This window comes from Euwallacea fornicatus, chromosome 28 (genome assembly GCF_040115645.1).
Source record: "Euwallacea fornicatus isolate EFF26 chromosome 28, ASM4011564v1, whole genome shotgun sequence".
NCBI classification, from domain to species: domain Eukaryota; kingdom Metazoa; phylum Arthropoda; class Insecta; order Coleoptera; family Curculionidae; genus Euwallacea; species Euwallacea fornicatus.
The window spans coordinates 2,602,029-2,623,388 of record NC_089568.1 but is presented as its reverse complement, the minus strand read 5'-3'; the positions used below and the strand labels follow the sequence as shown (position 1 = coordinate 2,623,388).

General features: G+C 36.6%; 3 protein-coding genes across 17 annotated transcripts in view; 1 reads left to right on the top strand and 2 right to left on the bottom strand.

Moving 5' to 3' along the window:
- Nucleotides 1–1,196: 1,196 nt before the first annotated feature.
- On the bottom strand, nucleotides 1,197–12,634 carry LOC136347393 (glycoprotein 3-alpha-L-fucosyltransferase A-like). Of its 6 annotated transcripts, XM_066297328.1 has the most exons (7): nucleotides 6,449–6,663; nucleotides 5,170–5,244; nucleotides 3,583–3,800; nucleotides 2,493–2,641; nucleotides 2,195–2,443; nucleotides 1,908–2,129; nucleotides 1,197–1,853 (listed from the first exon to the last, which is right to left on the bottom strand). In XM_066297328.1, exons 3-7 carry the CDS (start codon nucleotides 3,787–3,789, stop codon nucleotides 1,385–1,387), a joined length of 1,296 nt encoding a protein of 431 aa, XP_066153425.1. In that variant the 5' UTR covers nucleotides 3,790–3,800; nucleotides 5,170–5,244; nucleotides 6,449–6,663; the 3' UTR covers nucleotides 1,197–1,384. The 6 variants fall into 6 exon arrangements, with proteins under 6 accessions (XP_066153425.1, XP_066153423.1, XP_066153427.1 ...); XM_066297326.1 differs by lacking the exons at nucleotides 5,170–5,244; nucleotides 6,449–6,663 and adding an exon at nucleotides 12,483–12,634; XM_066297330.1 differs by lacking the exon at nucleotides 5,170–5,244 and having other exon boundaries at nucleotides 6,449–6,664.
- LOC136347394 (uncharacterized) lies at nucleotides 8,895–16,043 on the top strand. 3 transcript variants are annotated; one of them, XM_066297334.1, is made up of 6 exons: nucleotides 8,895–9,162; nucleotides 13,242–13,325; nucleotides 13,372–13,751; nucleotides 13,808–13,970; nucleotides 14,134–14,426; nucleotides 14,565–16,043. In XM_066297334.1, exons 2-6 carry the CDS (start codon nucleotides 13,266–13,268, stop codon nucleotides 14,704–14,706), a joined length of 1,038 nt encoding a protein of 345 aa, XP_066153431.1. In that variant the 5' UTR covers nucleotides 8,895–9,162; nucleotides 13,242–13,265; the 3' UTR covers nucleotides 14,707–16,043. The 3 variants fall into 3 exon arrangements, with proteins under 3 accessions (XP_066153431.1, XP_066153432.1, XP_066153430.1); XM_066297335.1 differs by having other exon boundaries at nucleotides 8,895–9,177; XM_066297333.1 differs by having other exon boundaries at nucleotides 8,896–9,166.
- Nucleotides 15,046–21,360, bottom strand: part of spen (split ends) — a 76,456-nt gene continuing 70,141 nt past the window's right edge. For 7 of the 8 annotated variants that reach the window (XM_066297317.1, XM_066297315.1, XM_066297324.1 and 4 more), the window contains 8 exons: nucleotides 21,156–21,230; nucleotides 20,273–20,391; nucleotides 20,096–20,208; nucleotides 19,549–19,857; nucleotides 19,087–19,229; nucleotides 18,831–19,031; nucleotides 18,604–18,765; nucleotides 15,046–18,080 (listed from right to left, as the gene is read on the bottom strand). In XM_066297317.1, coding sequence (XP_066153414.1) covers nucleotides 17,946–18,080; nucleotides 18,604–18,765; nucleotides 18,831–19,031; nucleotides 19,087–19,229; nucleotides 19,549–19,857; nucleotides 20,096–20,208; nucleotides 20,273–20,391; nucleotides 21,156–21,230 — 1,257 coding nt within the window. In that variant the 3' untranslated portion in view covers nucleotides 15,046–17,945. The remainder of the gene's footprint in view (nucleotides 18,081–18,603; nucleotides 18,766–18,830; nucleotides 19,032–19,086; nucleotides 19,230–19,548; nucleotides 19,858–20,095; nucleotides 20,209–20,272; nucleotides 20,392–21,155; nucleotides 21,231–21,360) is intronic. The other variant, XM_066297322.1, reaches the window with a different exon arrangement.

The window sequence follows — 21,360 nt, the reverse complement described above, 5'->3', positions numbered from 1 at the left end:
CACATCATTTCATTTCGCACATACATCAATTACGTCAATTTTAGTCCGGTGAATATTACCTCATATTGGATAAAAGAGGCCAAATATTCAATTTTTTAATTATTAACATACTTATATATAATTTTTATAAATTCGAACAATTTCAAATTTACCTTGGATTCATGAACTCTGCTAGATGTTAATACAGATGTATCTACATCTTCGCCTTATTATTGCTGCTTCAAGTCCCGAGCAACCCATATCTTGTCAGCTCTTCAATGTAAGCGGTTTAAAGATCCATATAAAAAAAATGTTGATGATAGTTCCGGACATACGACAATAATACATATTAACAATAATAGATTGACCCGCCCATTCATTCTTCTTTTTGGTTACAAATATACTGGGTGTCCCAGTTGTAAAGGTAGTAAATTCAACCACGTATTCTATATTGAAAAATAAGTGTAGTTTGTCATATAAATTATGCACCAAAAATAATTCTTTGCGAAAGTACAGGGTGTCGGAGTTTTATTAAACAATCACAAATTCTTGAATATGTTAAAAACCGCTGAGATATTTTAATGAAATTTTGTAGAGTTTGACAGTTACTAGTAACGCGTATTTTACGATAAAAATGTTATTTTTAGTTCTACCAGTGACGTGCGCACGTGCAAGTCGCTTGATATTTTTAAAGAAAAAAGCGGTACGCCACTTCTTAAGCTATAAATTATTCTTTAATTTCTTGTTCAATAAGAGAGAAAAAATGTCTATTGACTTTTTTTTACACGACGTTTTCGAAACAAGGGAATAAAGGCCATTTCAATGTTTTAACTAGAGAACAACAAGGGACATTCTCACAAAAGCGGTCCAAAGTGGCCGCCATTGTGTTCAAATCACAATTGGGTTCTTTGAACAATCGACCGCCTTACATCATCCACGAGATAAACCGGTGTAATGGTCCCTCTTGGCAAATTTATAAAAAAAATTGGTGCTGCTTTTGAAAGGACGATGTTGACCTTGAAATGTCCTTTAAATGACCTTGAGTAAAACTTTGAAACTTCTTTTGCATTTCAAATTTGATTTTGGAGATAATCTCTAGTGCAATTTTATATTAAATACTCTTTAGTTTCTCTGGTATTACGCAGGTTTCTTCACAAACTAGCGGAGATATACTGATTCTATCGCACATAGAAATTTCTCAAAATAAATCAACAAAATTAACTCGTAACATTTTTATTCATGATATTTACACGAAATGCTTCACGTTTTTAACAAAAATTATTTCAAATGGTGAAAATTAACCCTACACATGGTGATAAAAGGAAAAAAACAAAATCAAAGCAACTTTATTTATAAAACTTTCCATCAGACTCACAAAATACACTCGTCTCAACAACATCACAGCTCAATCTTCGAACGGAGCATTCCACGGTTCGTGACAATCTCCCTGTACGCTCCAAAATTTCTCCAAATCTTCATAAACCTTCGTTTGTTTTGTATTGTAATTGAGGGCCTGACAAACCCTGCAATAATGGTACGACTTGCTCTGAAAGTACCCGTGTTCGTTCAACACGGCAAAGTGACTCTTCCACCGATAATACTCTTTGAAACTCTCAGTTTTGTTGAGACTCGACAGATAGTCGGCTAGAGTTTCGGGTTTCGCGAAATCATCTACGTTAATGTATGAACCTGGAGGTAGGAGGGTTTTGTAGGTTTGAGGTGAGGAACCCATGACGATAGGTATGGAATTTTTGTGGTACGCGTTCCACCATAATTTTTCGGTGATATATTCGTTGCAGTTGGAGTTTTCGAAGGCTAAGTAGAAGAGGTAGTTGCTGATTGCATCGCAGTCGTTGCCAAAGTGGCCTGGGCATCTACAAAATCACTTTAATAGAGCATTGCTCCGATGGAAATGATCGAATAACTACTTCTGCTTTAAATTCTGTCCGCATGCCCCATAGATGTCCACATCAATGTATTTTTGAAGTTCTCTGACATAATCCCAACGATGGTTATTGCCTCCACAGTTTGATCCTAAAATAGCAACTAACACATCTCTTCTCTTGTCCTGAAACACTGTCTCAATCTCCCGGTCGGGGTTTGGTTTCATAATGGTACGTCCATATGGTACTGGAATGTCACTGTCGGATCTTTAAAGGCAAACAAACCATGAGGGTCTTGAAAATAAACCAATGGAAAACTGTGACTTACCTACCTATAAGTCATTGACCAATTAAATTGATTGTTGAAGAGTTTAAGCTTGTCTTTAGAATTCAGGAAAGTGTGGTGAGGACTTTCGTCAGTTAAAAAAGTCCATATTTGGGTATAGTTGCGTCTTTTAGGGAGGTCTTGCAGGCCTTTAAGTCGGTGCAGATGGAAGATGACCAAATCTGCGGTTTCTAGGGCTGCGTCTTCGTAGGTTATTTCGCAATTGTTTACTGAGCAATGCTCAAAAGGGTTCAGTCTGGAATATTTAAATTTATTTATGGTTCTCATAAAAGTTAAGGTAATACTTTTGGCCTGAGAAGTTCTTGATATGTCTGTTTTCTATGGTACGACCGTATTTCCATATTAAAATTTGGTATTTCTGTCGGCTGTTTGAAGGGATTTTTGGTTCTGGAGCGTCAAGGAAGAGAATTTCTCCTAATTTTGTGAGATTTTTCTAAAATAAGAGATACTTTTTCCATCGACTAATGTTCCGTTAATGAACTCCACTAATGCATCATTTTTGAGATTGTTCTCTGATGAACCCGCACATACACCGATGAGCGATTAACGCGCTTATATGTTAAACAGGAGGTCTCCGAAAATATGGTGAAGATATTTCAGAGGGCGATTAAGGATAGGGTAATAAGGAACTAGAGCCCGTTGAAGGTGGAACTCCGGAAATAGTAGTCTCTAATTATTGCGGATGCTATCCAAACTACCTGGATAATGTACGAAAACGTTTGGAAAGTATTGAAAAATTTGAATTTTGACATTTAGACCTAATACTTAGGACTGACGCTAATCACTGTGTTTTTTTTTAATCGGCTTAAATTTCAAAACACCTTAACTTGAGAACTTTCAAAATACATCGTAGACATCCAATAAACTCTCTCTCTCTCTCTCTCTCTCCCTCCCTCCCTCCCTCCCCTCCTCACATCCCCCCCACCGTCCTCCCCTCCCCTCCCATCATCACCTCCCCTCCCATCCTCCCCTCCCCTCATCACCTCCCCTCCCATCCTCCCTACCCCTCATCACTTCCCTTCCCCATCTCCCCTCACCTCACCTCCCCTCCCCTCCCCACACACTAGGTTCCTCGCCTCTGGCGGTGATATAAAATTTGTAATTGCAGTAGCGGTTTTATAGGAAAAAAAAATTCTTGCCACAATTTTCTATTCGTCTTTGAGATATTTACGTCGTATCATTTATGGAGCTCCATCTTCAAAGATCTCTAACCCCCTTATAACTTATTTCCTGGCTAATGTTTATAGCAACTTTTTTTACTTCCAACTAAGGGATTGTCTACTAAAACATATTACTCCCTGACACCGTCCCTAACCATGCTATTAAAATCTCAGAAATATTATATATGTATGTACCTATATTCCAACCGCTTACCAAATAGTCCTTTCGAGCCCTCTTCCACTCTTGCACCACGACTTCGTCTTCTCCATTTAGAATAACTTTTACTCTCATAAATTGCAACGAAGGTTGGGTGTCTATAAGGGATTCTCTAGGGGTTGATATGAAGACTAGAACAATGGTAAAGAATGACGCTGCGAGAGCAAGGAAGGCTTTGTTCCTTTTGGGGGCCGCCGCTAGCATAATAACATTATCTGGAACGAAATCATTAGATGTGTCAGGGAAACATGAATAGCATGTACGTATATTATAAGGCGTGGCACGAACAAGTTTATCTAAAGTACTAAGGGATGCTAATATGACTTTTTTTCATCCCATTTACGAGCTTAAAGGCTTAAAACTGAAAACGTTTTTTGTTTCAATAAGTATGTGTTACTTTCACATAAAAACTTTTTAAAAGGTTATTAAAGGTGCAATGTGAACTAACCCGGACCAACACAAAGCTTTTACCATGACGATAGTGCATTGCTCGTTGCTATACAATTAACTTAATGAAGGCAACGAAAATCAATATCAACCATCTACTATATGATACAATAAATTTCACATTTTCGGTAAAATCGACTATCACTTACCTTCCCATTTGTAGGTGCAATAATGTTATGCCTAGATAACTAAAATTTGCTTTGAGGATAACAATGATTGCATTCCATAGTCAATATTTTAAGCAGGTAATAAGGAGCCGACACAACTGCTTTACCTTCGTTTACCGAAAATATACCACCAGTAAGTCCTATTTCGCTGAAATTACTTAAGTACTGATGGTGTACATGCCGCGTTACGAAACCCATGGACAAAACGTGCTGATAAGTGTGAATTGCATCAATTGTAACGTTTCCCCTGTTCTTTGCCGTTTTAAGCATTAAATGCGGGTCACTAGTAAGATGGGTGTTTGCATTTTTATTAAGTACGAATTGTGTAATAGTAGAGAGCTGCAGTCAATATAGGTTTTATAAATAAGTACGTACTTTGAAATTGGCGATACGCCATTTCCTCAATAATTTTGACACGAGATTTTACTCAAGGAACCTCAAAAAGTTCCGCGTTTAGAAATTAGTTACTGATTTTTACCAATAAAATATTTGTGGTCCCTTAAAATGTTCAATTTTGGTCGAAGAGGGATTGATAACGCGAGACTTACTTACTTACTAACAGGGTAAAAAGTAGACAATTTTACAATTGGGTCTCCTAAAATAAAAGTGAAATTCGATCTTGAAAGGACGCTTTTTTATTTTATTTAACAAAACAATGAAAAAGGGATATTTGACATATCAAATTAACCATATTAACATAAATTCCCGAGATGAAGATGGTATTCATCGGTATGGTAAAAATACTATAACTGCGCCTTTTATAAGTTTTCTTGTCGCAATGGTGAATGTCACCTAATTCTTTTTTAACTTCTTTTCCTTACTCGCACGGCAAGATGTGAGTTACTGTATTAGTTTAGACTAGAATATCGCTTTTTACTTTTAAAAACACAATTTTAACCATTAAGGTACAATGTTTCTGGTATAATTCCCACAGTTCAAACTCTTATAGTCGTTCACGGCCTTTACTTACCAAAGTCAAAATTCACCTTTCTAATTGGTAATTACCAGTGTCATTGCCAATGCACTACACATCGCACGTCACTCCCTAGGCAAAACCATTAAATTCAATATTTGTCAATTTTCTCAAAACCAAGTTAACTGCGCACCCATTCGTTCTCAAGTGAAGCGCTAACTATAATCTTGGTCTTATTTAATTATAAACATTCATTATCTGCAGTCTGTATACCACAATATCGTAAAAATAATTGTTATAATTAATTTATTGGGAAAGCCGCAGTGCGATCTAATAACAGTGAACAGCAAGAATTATTATTATTTGTATGGTAATGTTAGTTCTATTAATTATGGTACCATCATTAGAACTGCGAGAAAATATGTGCTGCAGTTGTCCTACATATCATATTGTTAGACAGCAGGATATTGCATATTATTTGTTATATGATAAGTAAATTTATGAGTTTTAAAAAATAATTGAGAAGATACGAGTTTGATTCATACTTGCAGTAATTACATGTTAATGCTAAACACGTCCCAGTTGTTTTTTTAATAGACAAGAGCGATTCGTTATAATTTGTCTTACAATATTGTACTTTCACTGTGTCAAAAATGGACAGTACAACATTAACAATTTCATAACGGACTTTGCAACATATTGTTGTGCAAAAGTAAAATGTACCTCGGATATTTACATACATTTTTATTTGCATTATAGTTTTGCTGTGCAATCATATTTCACGTTATTTGTTTATTATACATTTGAACAGACATGTTCTCGCGCTCATAGCAGCACATATTCAAAGGAACTGATGATGTAATTTGACGAATTATTTAACCGGTTGTTAAGAATCCATTCAACTTGATGGGGCAGTGTTAACCAATCTATCAGGAGATGAAATGCGCAATTGTTCCAAGAGAATGGATAATTCATTTCGTATAATGAAGATTTTTAATTGCAACTCTTCGCAAAAATCATGATGTTGGCTGTCGAAAATTATTTTGCATTGGGGTCTCTACGTATATGAATTTTCTGCAAATTAACTTCTGATCAGAAAGTGAGAGAAAGCGCAAAAAGGGGGTATTAAATACATCAACTTCCACATGTACACATAATTTTTCCTCGCCCACTCTATAGATTTTGTGGGTGTTTTAAAGTTCATTTTTCTCAAAATTCTTGACAATTTGGTGTATGACATTCACGTTAAATGTAGGTTTTTGAATAAAACTCTACACTGGAGCTGTGCGTACAGGGTGTTTAGCGTATCTGCAAGCGTCTTAACATAATGCCTTACCTTCGGTCGCAGGTAAAAACCTCAATACCCCTTAAAGCTACATGGCATCGATCGGAACAAGTACCGCATTAGTACCATTTATCTGTGCATAAAAAAAACTGCGTTGACACACGAAACTTTTAACACTAAATGCGAAATCACTGTTCTGCAAGTGCGTCTCAGTGCTGAAACAATTACTTTTGCGTGTACATGGCCGGATGCGGTACTACTTTTTCGATTCAAACGCATTGTAGCTTCCAATAGTACCGTGCACTCTATAATTACCCGGGCCAAGGTGACGGCTAATTATTGCTATGCCGGTTTGCTAACAATTTAATGGTGACAACCACCAGTTATAGCTAGAGTATCAGAGATATAGTTCCAAAAGTCTTTCGTGGGTATCAACAAATTTGCGTGATGTAAAGCCCATAATTTACAAAATTTCGCCAAGACGAAAAATAAATAACAGACCATGATTGGTTCTTTGTAATTTGCGGCGCGCTAAGCAAACAAATGATGATGGTTCTTGGCTGCTGCTTCGAATTATTATGGTTAAGTACCTCTAACATCTTGCGGCTGAGAATCTACCGGTTTCAAGTTAAGTGAGTTAAAAATTTGTACGAGAACCTCTTACGTCTCTTGTTAGAATTGGTGCTTAAACCAGTTTTTGATGGATTGTTTACCAAACGTTATTCGTATGGCCGGTGGTGTAGGAACATGTGGAGTATTCACGCTAAAGTCCAGCGATTTGGTGAACTGAAGTTCGAATCAGAGAATAAAGATGATAAATCATGTATAATTGAATTTTAGATGACTCATTCATCATTCATGGTGCAAACTTCCAAACAAAAGAGAGGTTCCCCTTTTTTTATTAAGGAAGTCGGATTTAATCAAATAAATCTGTCACCCGTATGGAACATGTTCAACGTTTTTCATACGAAAGGAACAATGGCCGTTATTAACATCGCTGCCATTTAGAATTTCTCTGAATTAAAACCAGAAAACATTGAAATTTTGATGAGGAGCCATTATAAACTCAATTAAAAACTTAAGAAATTTTTCGACTTGTAACATGTTTGTTGCCCCGTCTTTACAATAATTTGTGTTATTTATTTCAATTTCTGGCAACGTCGCACAGTACAATTTATCGCAAACAATCCCTTTGGGTTTGCTGCCGTATGGACGATGTTTTCCCCAGTGCATTTGACACTTTAATCACTGTGCAGTGCATATTTACTTCTTTGTGCTTTCTATGGCCCTCCTGCCCACAAGACCTGAAGCCGGTTGACTTTTTGGCTTTTCTCATGGTTAGGCCAGGGTCAGATCAAGATAATACCAGCGTACTGGACTAATGAACCAAAACGCTTGTGAGGGAGTGCGACGGAGCATAGGCCTGCTTATATTGGGAGCCTTGTTAGCAGATATGAATTATTACCGTAGGAAGAATGGACAGGGGCGGTACGGGGGCTGAGAGAAATTCATAAAAAAAATGTTTCGGCAATTTAATTTTTATGTTATTGTCATATATTTTACTATGCTATGATTAGTAACTATGGAAAAAATCATATTTGTTCGTCCACCCTATTAGCACCATTGTTCACTTGCATAACAATAATTACCGAATCCGATGGTGAAATCAATTCGTAGATTCTCAGTCTTTTTGCTACGTCTCTCAACTTAGCCTCTGCAATCATTGCGTGCTTCTATCAAAGTTGACATTTGTCTATTAAAACCAAAATCCGAGCGTAACATTGCCATTTCCTCGACTATTTTGGCTGGAAGAATATCTACGTAGCAACTTTTCTTGTAGCTAATAAATCAACTTTTAACACTGAGACATTTAATTTCTTCATCGATGAAAAATTGCAGTAATTAATTGAGCCATAAATCTAGTTGAGCGCATTCTCAACTCTTCGATTTAAGCTCAGAAATTATGTGCTTCCCAAACACTTAATCTAAATTTAATCCGGCCTGTAGTGTTAGTGACACACACGACTCCTTAAGGTTGTTACATAAAATCGTAATTTGGAATCATTGACCTGGTAAACCGTTAATAACGCCTACGCCACTGCAGGCATCAAATAAAAAGGGAAAACACTCTCGAGCGACATTGCCGGATTGCCAGAGCAATTTGAAATTTTCCACGCTGGTCGAAATTGGAAAAAATCAAACAAAATTAAAGTGTTACAGTGGCCTGTTGTCGCATCGAAATGACTTTGGAATGTAAATTACGGATAAAATATGTGATAGCAATTTGTAAAAATCGCATATTATCTACCTTTCAAGGTCGCTGTGTTAAGTTTAGCATCAACTAGATTGCACGAGACATATTTTTAATTATGTTTTTTAATACGCATTTGTTGTATTCGCATTTACTGGAATATAAATCTTCGTGAAAAAGTAAATTTTCCTATTTTAACGGAAATGTCGCTCGACATTTGGCAACAGTGCTCCTATCTCGTTAACTGGACGTGTTGTTGAAGTTTCCAACTTTGCTAAGCGCAGTGTGCCTTGCTTGTGTTTTTCAATTGTTTTGTGCTTGTTTATGTGTTTAAATTTCGTTTATTTTATATATTTTAATCTGTAGTACCGTAGTACTGTGATGTTTTGTAACTCTGTTTGTGTGTATTGAGTTAGTTCCCGATAATAAACCAGTTTGTATTGTTTATGTGGAATCGGGGAATTGCTGATCTGAAGGCCGCATACCTATTTTTCGAAGTTCAAGGAGGAACAACGTGAGTAAGTAGGCGGTGAGATGTGAATTTAATCATGTTTTGGCATTTATGGAAAGAAACGGTTGATGGAAAATGGCAATATGAACAAAAACCGTAAAGTCGTATTAATAATACTCAACTTAACCTTTTTGATTGTTATGGCAGTGGCTTATGTATTTCTGAATATCCAATTAGTTGATTTAACATTCTAAATGGTTGGAGTTACTGACGAAATAGAAGTTTTGAAAAAGTCACGATTCTGGTCAATTTGGCGAAGAGATATCTTTTTAGCATCATTATTTTAACAACTCTTGCCCCTGCTATCAGGTTGATAATTTATTCTGCAAAAAGTGTAATGCCCCCTATTTTTGCTTATTAACAGATGTTGATAAAGCATTATTTATTGCTGTAGTAAATGCACTAAAGCAACCAGAAAAAATATAATCCGTTTCCCATATTTGCAACCAGAATTGTTGTGAGGGTATAACAGAAAATAGGCATTTTACCGGTATAAACCGCAGCAAATGGTAAAGTTCTTTCCAGGTTCATTCATGATTCATATACAGTATGTTAATGTCATCGTGTTATCAACTTTGAGGCCCTACCTCTTTCTATGCACGAAAAAAATTTCCATAGCAAAAACTGTCAAAAGTCTCATTTCAATAGTATAGAGGTGGAAGTTTAAAATTTAGTTTTTTAGAAATTAAATTCTTCGAATAACTTGTACAGACTGCTACCGGAGACACTGCCTTATCTTATGTGTTGTGCATTTAGACGTTTTGTTAAACTATTTATCAAGAAGTCATGTAGCACGTTCTTGCTAGGTCAGGATGCTTATTTTCTAAGGAAAACTCTTGTTTATATAATTTTAAAATGCTTTATCATTATTATTATTATTATTGCTATTCTGAGTAATTTACGGAATGGGTTGGAATTGCTTTGATGGTTTGACTGCTAGACATCATTTGTTTGTATTTAGGGGAATCTGCATCTCAACTACTTGATTACGCTTAATTTGGGGTAAGGATTATTTAATAACAAAGAAATTAAATAATTTTGATTTTGCTTTATTCGAAGCCAAGCAAGTTTTCACAGAAACTACAAAATTACTTTCCTCCAATTTTAATTAAAAAATAAATAATGAAATGTTTAACACTTATGTAGTATTTTAACTTCAGTATGTTTTTATGAATTCGTACCGAATAATTTCTTCTTTGTTGAAATGGATACAATCCTGGATGAACTGCAAATATTAGTGGAACGTAAAGAATGAACTTTTTGCGACTCATTGAGTACTACGAGTAATATCATCATCCTTACGCCATCTATCTATTACTTAACACTTGAAAATCCCAAAATCACTCGCACAATATATCATCCATGATTACACTACTGTTTCACAAACAGTATTTATATTTGTTTATTCCGAATGATCGCATAAGTTGTTTGAATCAATATCAGCTCTTACTACATATGCTGAAGCATCAGTCTTACTTGCAGTATCGGTTTTTTGTCTTTGAATTGTTTAGAATTTGCCTTTGCGGGTTTCGGAAAGATTCTTCGAAGGTCTATTTGTTTCGAATCTGCGGGTATTTTTCTTAAATGAATGTGAAATTAAATGGGAATGTTAATGCTTGAGATTAGATTACAACGATTATCAGAAAATGCTTACTGATGCCACGTTGTGGCCATTTGGTTTTATCAAGTTAAAGCTTGCTTTTCTTCAAAAGAATGTAAAAAAATCCTAATGCACAAAAACGAATGCATGGATATGTTTGAAAAATTTATCGTTTTTAGTTTATGGTAACCGGCCATGCAAACACCCAATATTATTAAAATAAAACAATTTTAACTGGGCGTTTTCTCTCTTATATCACGCCGTATAGGTATGAAAAAGTAAAGCAAAAAAAATTTATTCCAAAAATGAAATTATCCATCTTTCCTGCATATTTAAGGAAGTGTATAGGAATGTATACAGAGTTTTTTAATTTTTAAAACTGAAAATGGATAATTATACAGGGTGTCTAAAAGGTCTGTACAATATTCTACCACAAGTTTCTGAGACAAAAATATAACCATTTTACCCAATTTTCCTAACTTTAAAAGTAGACGGTTTTCAAAATATAGGACGTCAAACTGAAGATTAAAAAAAAAAACAAAAATGAATTACTTGGTGTGTAATTGTACTATCTTAACAAAATGTTGTATCGGGGGTTTTTTGGAGCGAAAAATCAAAATTCGTCTGCATTTTCGATGCACATTATAAGGATCCTGTCAGCGTTAGATCAATTATTTTTTAAAAAGCATCACTTTTTTATCATCTGATGTAAAATGTATTTGTGACTAAATTTTTGCTTTTCTACATGTTTTAGGAAAAAAATGTATCCTAATACAAGCCCTTACGGCTTTTTATTCCTTTTTTAGATATTTGAAGTTTAAAGTTCGCTGCATGTCTTGAAAAACCACTTTAAGATAGATATTATACAGTTGAAACGAGAAAAATAAAAAAATACAATACATTTTCAATCCTTATTATTTTTTTTAGTTTTCATGTTTTTATTTAACTATATCAATTTTTGTATTATTTATTTTACTGTACTGTACGAATAAATATGTACTTAGTTATTTTTCAAGATACGTAGCGAACTTTTAACTTCAAATATCTCAAGAAGGAATGCTCGTAGGGACTTGTACCATGATACCTTTTTTCACAAAACATGTAGGAAACCACAAATTGAGTCATAAATAAATTTTATACCGGGTGGTAACAAAAAAGTTAAGTCCCTTTAAAGAGAATTCATCTAGGGCTAACAGAGTCCTCAACAATTTTGATCGAGAATATAAATGGAGTCTAATTCCTTGCCTCAAAAAACCCGCCGATGCGACATTTTGTTCAGGATATTAACACTACAAACCAAGTAATAAATTTTTCCCCTTTTTCAATCTTTGACCGCCTGTATTTTGAAAACCGTCTACTTTTGGACTAAGGTGAATTAGGTTAAATTGGCAGGTTTTCACTTGAAAAGTTTTTGGTACGATTGTGTAGAGATCTTTTAGAAACACCCTGTGTAAATATGCAACTATGTTTCAATTCGAACCAGCTTGTGTCTTGTATGTGATCTAAGATTGAATTTGGAACGCCTCCTACTCCTAGATAGCATATCCTGCTTAAAGTTAGAAAAGTAGATAATTCGAAAGAGAACGAGGTTATAACTTTCAACATTTTACAAACCTTATAAACCTTAAATAAAAAAAATTTTGATTGTGAAGTTGTTGATTTTTCTGGCTTTTGAACGCATGGAAAAAACAGAGTATTGAAATTTAGAATTTTGTACTCTTACTCTTATTTTTGCTGAGCAATCTTCTGCAAAACATCATTTTCTTGTCCTTTTTATCACTTCTAAACTACAGCACTACTATCAAGTTGATTCACTTCCACTGCACTTAATTCGTTGGAAGCCATAACAAGTATTTATCTAATCTTGTTGCAGTTACACCTAAAAATAAATTTTAAAGTATTGAGCACCGCCCTTAAAATTCAATTGATATTATGCGATAGCATTTACTCACTCGTACAAGCAGTCAATAGCAAGTAAATACTAAATACCGACTGAATCTTTGAATAATTTTATACCTGAAGCCTTGTATGTTTGAAATGAAAACATACGTATAGACCATTGTTAGTATGTATTTGTGCATATTTCTTTGAGGTATAATTATTTAGCCTTTACGAAGAATAATTTGTTGTATGAATGGTGAATCCTTCGAAGATGACACACCGGCTTTGTTTATTGAGAAGAAGATGGCAAGGTCGGGATTACATCATGGAGTTTTTCTAAATCATCGTACTTCCAAGCTTCCAGTTGGCTTAATAATGGTTGATTTTTTAATTATTCAGAAAAAATGTCATTGACATGTGTTCTGTCGACAAACTAAATATGCCATAAGCCCTGCCTACGTTCCTTTATCGTTTTTCGCATTTCTCCTTTGCAAATGTTTAATTTATTGACCTATAGAATCGAAATAAATTCACATAAAAATTGCGTGGGAAAACAGGTAAAATTTCTTCAAATACCTTCAAGTCGCTATATTTGTTTCAGATCAACAGATATGACTTAACACAGATGTCCCGCCGCGCTTCCAACCACCAGCCAAGGTTTGCGCGTGATCACAACCCCTATCAGGTATGATCATTCAGAATTGAGAGCTTTTCTAAAGGGGTAATTTCAGGTGACCACACTTTCACCCCTGAAAACAAGACATTTCGTCCACCCCCAAAAGCAATACTACAGAAAACAGGCACACCATCAAACCTCTATTGACATAGGGCTAAGTGACGCCACTACAACTGATACTTATTATGATTTTTGCGGGCCAAATGGCCCCTTGCGGGAGGGCCGCACTACTGACCACACTTTCTCGGACGATAGTGGTTCCACGAGGCTACCCTATTACGAGTTCGACGAAGAGTCTCTCAATGAATGCCAGAGAAACTCCTTCTCCGAGCATAGCATTAGGAAGTCGCTTAGGTACCACGGTCAGAGGAGAGAAAGGGGAGGTAGTCGGGAGGAGGAGGTGGAGGAGCAGCTGTACCATGAAATTCAAACGCCGTGAGTCGTTGGTCGGTTTAGGGAGAAAGATGATTATAGTTGTTGGCGGTTTGCAGCTGTGATATTGGTCAGGTGACCAGCAGCAACGGAAGGAGATTAGCCTCGAGGATATCGGACAGGCCTCAGAGCTCTATGAGTTCTGCTTTGACCAGTGCTATGGTTTATGGCTGTGGAGGCAAATGCCAAACCTTTGAGAGTGTCTGTTACTTTGTCTTACAGGTGGGTCGAATTCTTTAAATTGAGCTGTGGTGAGAAATTACTAGATAAGTATAGTTTGTCTAGTGCTTGCGGTCTCTTGGGAACCCATTTTTTGTTCGTGATTTCCATTCATTTTCCAAACATAAAATTTTGTTTTAATTATTTAAAATAAATAATTTTGCAGTTATTCTTCACTATGGGCATCCTCATTGGTGTGTCTCTCTGCATAGCCGGACTAGTGCTTCGTAAATCTGCGGCCAGAAATTTACAAGTTCTAGTCTATATCGGCATCATGCTGGCTATGGTCAGTGGTTTATTGCTCACCGTACAGTGTAGGGCAAAAAATACAGCGAGGCGAAGAATCAAGGCCATCCAAACGGCCAAAATCAGGGCTCCGATACCTATGGAGATTTTGAACGTTCGGCCCAACCCTGTACATAATTTAGAGCGGCTGCCAAGCATTAGAGAAGGACCAAAGTAGGAATTGATAGTCTAAATAATTAAATTTATTTCAAACTTTATGCTACTTTTAAACATAAAATTTAAGCTTTACTTCAAGTTTAAAACTTAGCTATGTGACTGGGCCTAAAATAATGGCTTTCAATTTGATTTTAGAGTTGTCAGTCAACTACCTCAAGTGCACCACGTGAACAATCGTGCCGTGGTGAGGGGATTACCCCAGCGACCTCAACAAAGAATACTCGTGAGCGAAGAGCAAGGAATTCCGTGGTGGAGGCGTGGGGATGTCCCCGTATGAGATTCTATTAGGAACTCGAGGGGTTTTTTTTTTGAGATTTAAGGTAACTGAAAATTTTGCGAATGTTTTAGTTGAGAATTTAGTACATAAATTACTTCAGTTTTATGTGCATTAAAATGAAGTACTTTATTACATAAATTTATCTGCGAATGACGCGCAAAGACTGATCAATGTAAATATATTACTTCGTGTACTCTGTGTTTTTTAGTTGACATTTTGGCTCAGAATAAATAGTATGCTAAACACTAAATAATAGAATATTTACAGAATATACAAAGATGTATATAAAATACATGTGTTTGTTTCATTTCCAAGGAGTCGAAATCAAAATCTGAGGTGTTTATTGTAATAGTTATAATAATGTATACTCACAATACACAGTATTTCTTGTATATGTACAAAATTTACACAATAGTATAGACATCACAATTTTCCCTATTATAGTATTTTGTAACGCTCGCTATACTTACAGTCTAGATACACTGTACAAGAAAACTCTTAACAAGTAAACTCAAAAATTAAACCTTATATATAAATAAACGAAACTAAACCTACCTATTCACATTTATGTTACAACGTGTTTGTAAAATAAAAAAAAGGATCCGTACGACTACATTTTTAATATTATCAATGTTATTCACTATTACAGTTTCTGCATTGTTTAGGTTATTTTTTGGGAGTACAGCCCCCAAGAGGATGGCCAGGGTGAAGTTCCTAACCACCCTCTCGACGGACAGCAGAGTGAAAACACAGCTAAATATACTTTCGAAATTCTACTGCTGAAAAGGGGGGTAACATTTAAATTTTTAAATAACTTACAGCCTGTGGTAGAACTCATAAGGGTTAAGCTTCATTATTTTACACTATTATAAGTTTTAATATTACGTTTTCGACTACCATGTTTTTGAGCCCGCTACGTCCCGAAACTTAAGTCAATTTGAAATTATGCGCGTATTCTAAAGGGACGAAAACTAGGGATTTTGTCGGTGATATGAACAAGTTCGTATATGGTTCAATTCATTGGCAACACTGGACAAACTCGTGTCCAGTGTTGCCGTTTGTTAAAACCGATCAATGAACCATAAGGCGATTTTTTTACTAGGAATTCTCTATGAAAACATAGAAAAATTTTCGCTTAAAAAATTTCAATATTCGTCAAGAACACGTGGCAACTCTCTTCACAAAATACCTCAATATTTCTTGCCAAGTAAGAATTACAAACGAGATAGTAACTGTCTAGATATGGCGTCTTCGGGTCTCCTCGTTCAGGTGGACAGACAAATTACATGGTAAATTAAAGATTAATTTTGTAGAATTACAAGGAATATTCGTGTAATGGAGAGTAGTTGGAAAACATTTAAAAACTGCATTTTCAAAATTCTATTCACTTCCACAGAAAAGTGGCAAAAATAGGTAATTTAAATGTGACAACATTACGTATTTTTGTGCACGCTTTTCAATGTTATGTTATTTTCAGTTTTAGCTGCTTCGCAATTCCTTATTTTAAATAGAATAAAAAATACTTCGTCCCGAAAAAACTCATTGTAGTCACTTTCTGTTGTCATCCGATTTATTTGCAAAAAAATAATTCAGTTACTGTTTTGCAACAGAGTTCTGATTGCCTACTTTCTTTACTATGCGTACTTGGAAGCATTCTTATCTGCTGGAACAGGCGTGTTAATTAATAAGGCTGTTAGCAATTTAAGTAGTTCGAATTTTACACAGGCGCAGATCGATGTCTGAGATTGCAGAGTTTTAAAAAATTACCCTCTCCCTCGTTTTTGGTTCTTCCTTTCGCTGTTTAGTATCTTTCATCCCTTCGTTTTTAGCTACTTCCAAATTACAGCTGCACGAAGAGCTGTCTTAAGTACGCCTAGAAATTCTCATGATCTGTGTGTTTATTTTTTCACTTTTCAATTGCCCTAGATTAAATCTTTTTTTAACCATTGACAGATTTGTCCCGTTAGTATGGATCTGCAACACGTTTGTGTGCGTGAATTTTGTTGGTCAATATGTGTCCTCGCCGAGATTGGCCAGTACTGCTGGTAAGTAATCTTATCTTACTATCGTCGGATGACTTCTCCTTTTCAAAGATTATTTACGTTAGAATTTTTTTGAAATTTGGACGTAATATGCTCAGATCCTCAGTTAAATGGCCAAACATAAAGTTCGTCAGCCGATTTTTATTTTTTTTTCTCATAGCGACTGTTTATTCAAGTGTAATATATCGTGGAAAGATAGTCGGCTACGAGTCTATGTTGTTAGTTCTCCATTAACTGAAAGTCGCTATTTTTTTTTTATTTCTCAATTGTTGCCGGTTGATTTATGTTGTCCCCAGTCGTAATGAAGGTTAAAAATACTTCCCCTAACATTTTCTACGATATTCGGAAATAAACTATCACATTCAAAAATAGAAAATTTCTAATAAGTACTTTAAAATTAGTTCGGTGCTGTGCTAAAGTTTCTATGTAATTTCCATCAGGAACATCGAGACTTTCTCGCCTTCCCTGTTCATATTACCGACAATTACCGTACAAAAAAGAACCTAAAAAAGTATATTACTTTCACAACGAAACCACTAATACATAAAAATAAACCTTCGAACAACCTAACCCCGCTTTAAATTTAAAAAAACGCTATGAACGTACCGCAATAATCACTTGCGCGCAATCTTTGCAAATATTGCAAGGATTGCTCGCATGTTTGATCGATGCCGGAGGTCATAGAAAGTATGACCCCCCGTACCGAGAATACATGTAGGAGAGAGGGATACAAAAAATACAAAAAACACACGAATATGAAAATAAAGATCTTCTAAACAAAGAAACTCTTGAATTACAAAAACTAAGTTCAAATATGAGATCTCTTATGTAGGTAAATTTTTTTTATATTTTTTTAAACATTTTTATAATATAGTAACGCATCTTTAGAAATCACAGTGAAACTTTTTTTAATAGTTAAGTATAGTGTTTTTATCTTGTTTTCATTTATACAGTGCGCGATCCCCGTTGAGAGCGTCGCCATGACGGGCATTTGACAGTTACAGTATTAGACACTTGATTCGTTTCAGTTTCTTGTATAAGACACGACAAGAGCATATTTATGAGAACATCGAATAACGCCCGATTAACACCCAAAAAGCGTTAATCTCGAAAATTTCCATTCCGAGACTGAGCGCTGAATACAGTTGCGAATATGACTAGTAAAGACACAATTTTCAGTTAGCGTATTGCTTGATTCTACACTGTTGTGATCACAATCAGGAGATGAGAAATGTTGGATTCGATTACTCGTTCTAGGACACTCGGCGCGATCCTTCGGAGGTGTTCGTCGACGAAGTCACACGATGGAAAGATGTGGACAACGTATGCCGGCTAAAAAGTTTAATTTTAATCATTGGAAGAGAAGGAAAAATCGTCTTGAAACTGGAACTTTATGGAAAATTGTAATTTTCCTTGGATAGATGAAAAAAGTGCAATTTTAATGATACTAAATGTTGGTCGACCTCTCTTTGCAAATTAGAGGCCGTGCTGGTTGATTGAACGGAGCTATGAAGTTTGATGCGGCTCGCCCAGCGCAACAGTTTACCGTCTGGCTTGTGTTACTGAAATGTAACTTTGTCAATGGGCGAAAAAGTTACTATCGAAAGCCAAGAATTAAGCCACGTGTCTGTAGCCAGAACCGTCACTAAGATATTCCTCCTAACCAGAACAATTGCATTAAGAGGTGGGCCGTCAACATTAATAATACAAATGTTATATGATCAGCCGCCCTTTGGCCGACCAGACGTCATTGCAGTCACACCCACATTATATGTGGGGTGACAATTTTTTTCAATAATAATTATTAAAGCAAAAATTCCTGGGAGACCTTGAAAGTTTGAAGTTGAATACTTACTGGATGCGTGGTACCAGGAGCGGCCACGTTCACTATCCCCGCCGCTTGTTTCGTTGTCAGATAATTGATAAAACCACTTGCCAAATTGTGGGATTGTTTGAGCACGTCCATCTGATCGCGTCCGCAAGGCAATGCCAAGAGCATGCAGTGCTCTTTCTCCATCTGAATGATGGAAAAAATGCACTTACAGATATGCCACACGAAATCGATCTTAACACGATACGTACCTGCATTTTCCTCGCCACCCCCTCCACCTGCAACGGCTCCAATCGCATCCTCTGGAAGATGCGCAGGGGTGGCGTGGACCCATCATTGCTTTTGGGCAAACTTGTTCTGGCCACTTCCTCATTACCGGACATCACCCACATTTGGACTGCTGCTTGATCGTTTTTCAGCGCAAGGAGGCCTTGCCATAGAAGCGTGTATCGCTAAAGAAACGCATATGAATATGTTCTTCTTTTATTTATTTTTGTTTAAACTTACCTTGAGCAGACTACATAAACTATCCGCTTGAGGCGGTACTTGACTTGCCAAAGGCGGAGTTGCGGCTTGGACTCCGCGTTGAGATGCTGGGGCATCTACTCCAACGTATTTGGCCACTAGTCCGGCACCCACCAACGGACGTTCTGAAAATAAAGGGAAGAAATGAGGAAAGATCAAAAATCTTGATTAGTGCTGTATTCTCTAGTTCAGGCTCTAAATAATACGAATATTTGCAGACATTCCTAGGGAATTCGGAACTTCCACCATCGTGACCTGTTAACCCCGTTTTTTGCCACTGTATCGACTACAAACAGAAAAACTATCGGAGAAATGTGCGCGGTTCGATTTCCTCAAGGAAAATATTTTCAAGATCCACTGAATGATGCTTTCTCGGACATTTTCCGACTTGATTAACTACCGTGCTAGATAACAATAACTCGAGGATAATTATTATAGACTCACCCGGTCCATACGAAAGGGGCGGTCTATCGGATCCCAATGGACTCCTATCATGTGTCAAATGACTGGTCATAGGCCGATCTGGAATCACTCCAGTCGGCCTGTCCGGTATCAAATGGGCTGAATGCGCTCCTAGAGATCGATCCGCAGTAGTCAGTGATGGAATATGCGGTAGTCCGGCCCTGTCGTGTGACGTAAGTGGACGGTGTGCCGGGGGTGGTTCTGCGGACTGCTGATCAAAGTATCTGCCTGCTGGGTGGTACGGCAGACGGGCGGATAGGGTGCTGAATACTTGACCTATGGCCGGCGATTCTGGGAAGAGAACCAAGATTTCAAAAAAAAGCAAACAAATGAAATTAACCATAAAATAAAGATGAACACTAGAGTGGTTATGGTATTCTAGCATTTCAAGAATAATAATCAATGACGCAACCTCGACGGGGCTCTCGACATCAGCATATCGACCAGTGAGATTAAATTTCGAATTTACCCCAAATTCCTCTCCAATAATAAAATGTTAAATAGTTTTAGCTTTTTCCTGCATTCTTACCTGTGGCTCTGTCATGTGGAGAATGATGAGGAACGGCCGCGCCCCTTCCCGATAGCGTGAGCCCGACTGGAGCTTCCTCTCCTTCTTCCACGGATTTATCCAAATTGGAGGTCCTAGAGAAGCGGAAATGCAAGAAATTGAATCAAAAATATTAACAAAACGACGCCCAAATCGTACCGTTGGAAAGGTTGAGGTCGCATAAACTGTTGGTACATCATCTGAGGGTGCATGTAATGGGCGGGGTTCAATTCTGGCGCCCTCAAAGGGCCTGGCGGAAAATGCACAATAGGTTCGCCCTATAAAGAGAATTGGTAAATTTGGAGTGAAATAGGGCGCGATATTGAAATCGTTAAGTAAGAGAAAAAAAACTAAAACAGCCACAATGCACAAACTCAAAACCAACAAAATGGGTGGCTCTAGATTATTCGGGGTAACGAGTGCTTTTGGACCCTTGCCCAAAACCATACAAATGTATTACAACCATAAATTTTCTTTCCTTATCTTTGAGATTGGTTTGAATACGTAAAATAGTGTCTATAGTAATCGCAAAAAAATTGAAAATTAAACAGAGACAAAGGGGAAAGAAATTGCAGATTTTGTAAGTGATGGTCATTTTGGAGCACGTTTGTACGTCATTGTATATCTAGAGAATTCTAAAAGTGAAAATGTTTTTAAAACTTTTGAAAAAGTAGTTTTTATATGGTCAAATTGTCCATGTCGAAGAGGCGCTGCATAACGCGCACTTCTATTAAGTTTCACCCTGTATTTTGGGTATTTGAGTTGCGAAAAATCTGAAAATAACATCCACAAGTGCTCCTTATCTAGTCAGTGCACAACATCCAAGATAAAATGACTACATTACAATCTTCGTTTAGTTAGACTTGGGACGTAAAAGCGACGCTTCTGTCCCTTCAACTTGGTAGGGGTCCCCATTTGCCCACGTAGATTACTTTTAAAGTCTGAAAATTGGATATTTGCAGTTTGAGTAATCTAGAACCACGTAGCAACCATCGCACAAAAACGAAACGAAAACTTTAAGCGGGGCTGAAGGAAACTTCACCTTTGGAGAATGCGGTGAGTTTTGGTGTGCCGGTGGGGGGCTAGTTCGATTATAGTAGACCCTCGCGTCCGCCATCTGATGGGTTAGTTAAAAAGCGAAAAGGGTTAGTAAAAAGTACATGTTTCGCAGGCTTTGTCTTGTTTGAGTATGAATTGAGAAATTAGCGCTGACGGGTAGCGGAAAGAAGAAAATGTTACGATTATAA

Excerpts from the sequence above, each read along its gene's own strand:
- LOC136347394 (XM_066297334.1), top strand. The coding sequence starts at position 13,266 with ATGTCCCGCCGCGCTTCCAACCACCAGCCAAGGTTTGCGCGTGATCAC. Across the intron at positions 13,752-13,807 it reads TACCATGAAATTCAAACGCC|CTGTGATATTGGTCAGGTGA; the intron begins GTGAGTCGTTGG and ends GGCGGTTTGCAG. Across the intron at positions 14,427-14,564 it reads AGCATTAGAGAAGGACCAAA|AGTTGTCAGTCAACTACCTC; the intron begins GTAGGAATTGAT and ends ATTTGATTTTAG.
- LOC136347393 (XM_066297326.1), bottom strand. The coding sequence starts at position 12,519 with ATGATGTTTTGCAGAAGATTGCTCAGCAAAAATAAGA. Across the intron at positions 3,801-12,482 it reads ATTGCTCAGCAAAAATAAGA|ATAATGTTATTATGCTAGCG; the intron begins GTAAGAGTACAA and ends ATTTCGTTCCAG. Across the intron at positions 1,854-1,907 it reads GGACAGAATTTAAAGCAGAA|ATGCCCAGGCCACTTTGGCA; the intron begins GTAGTTATTCGA and ends GTGATTTTGTAG.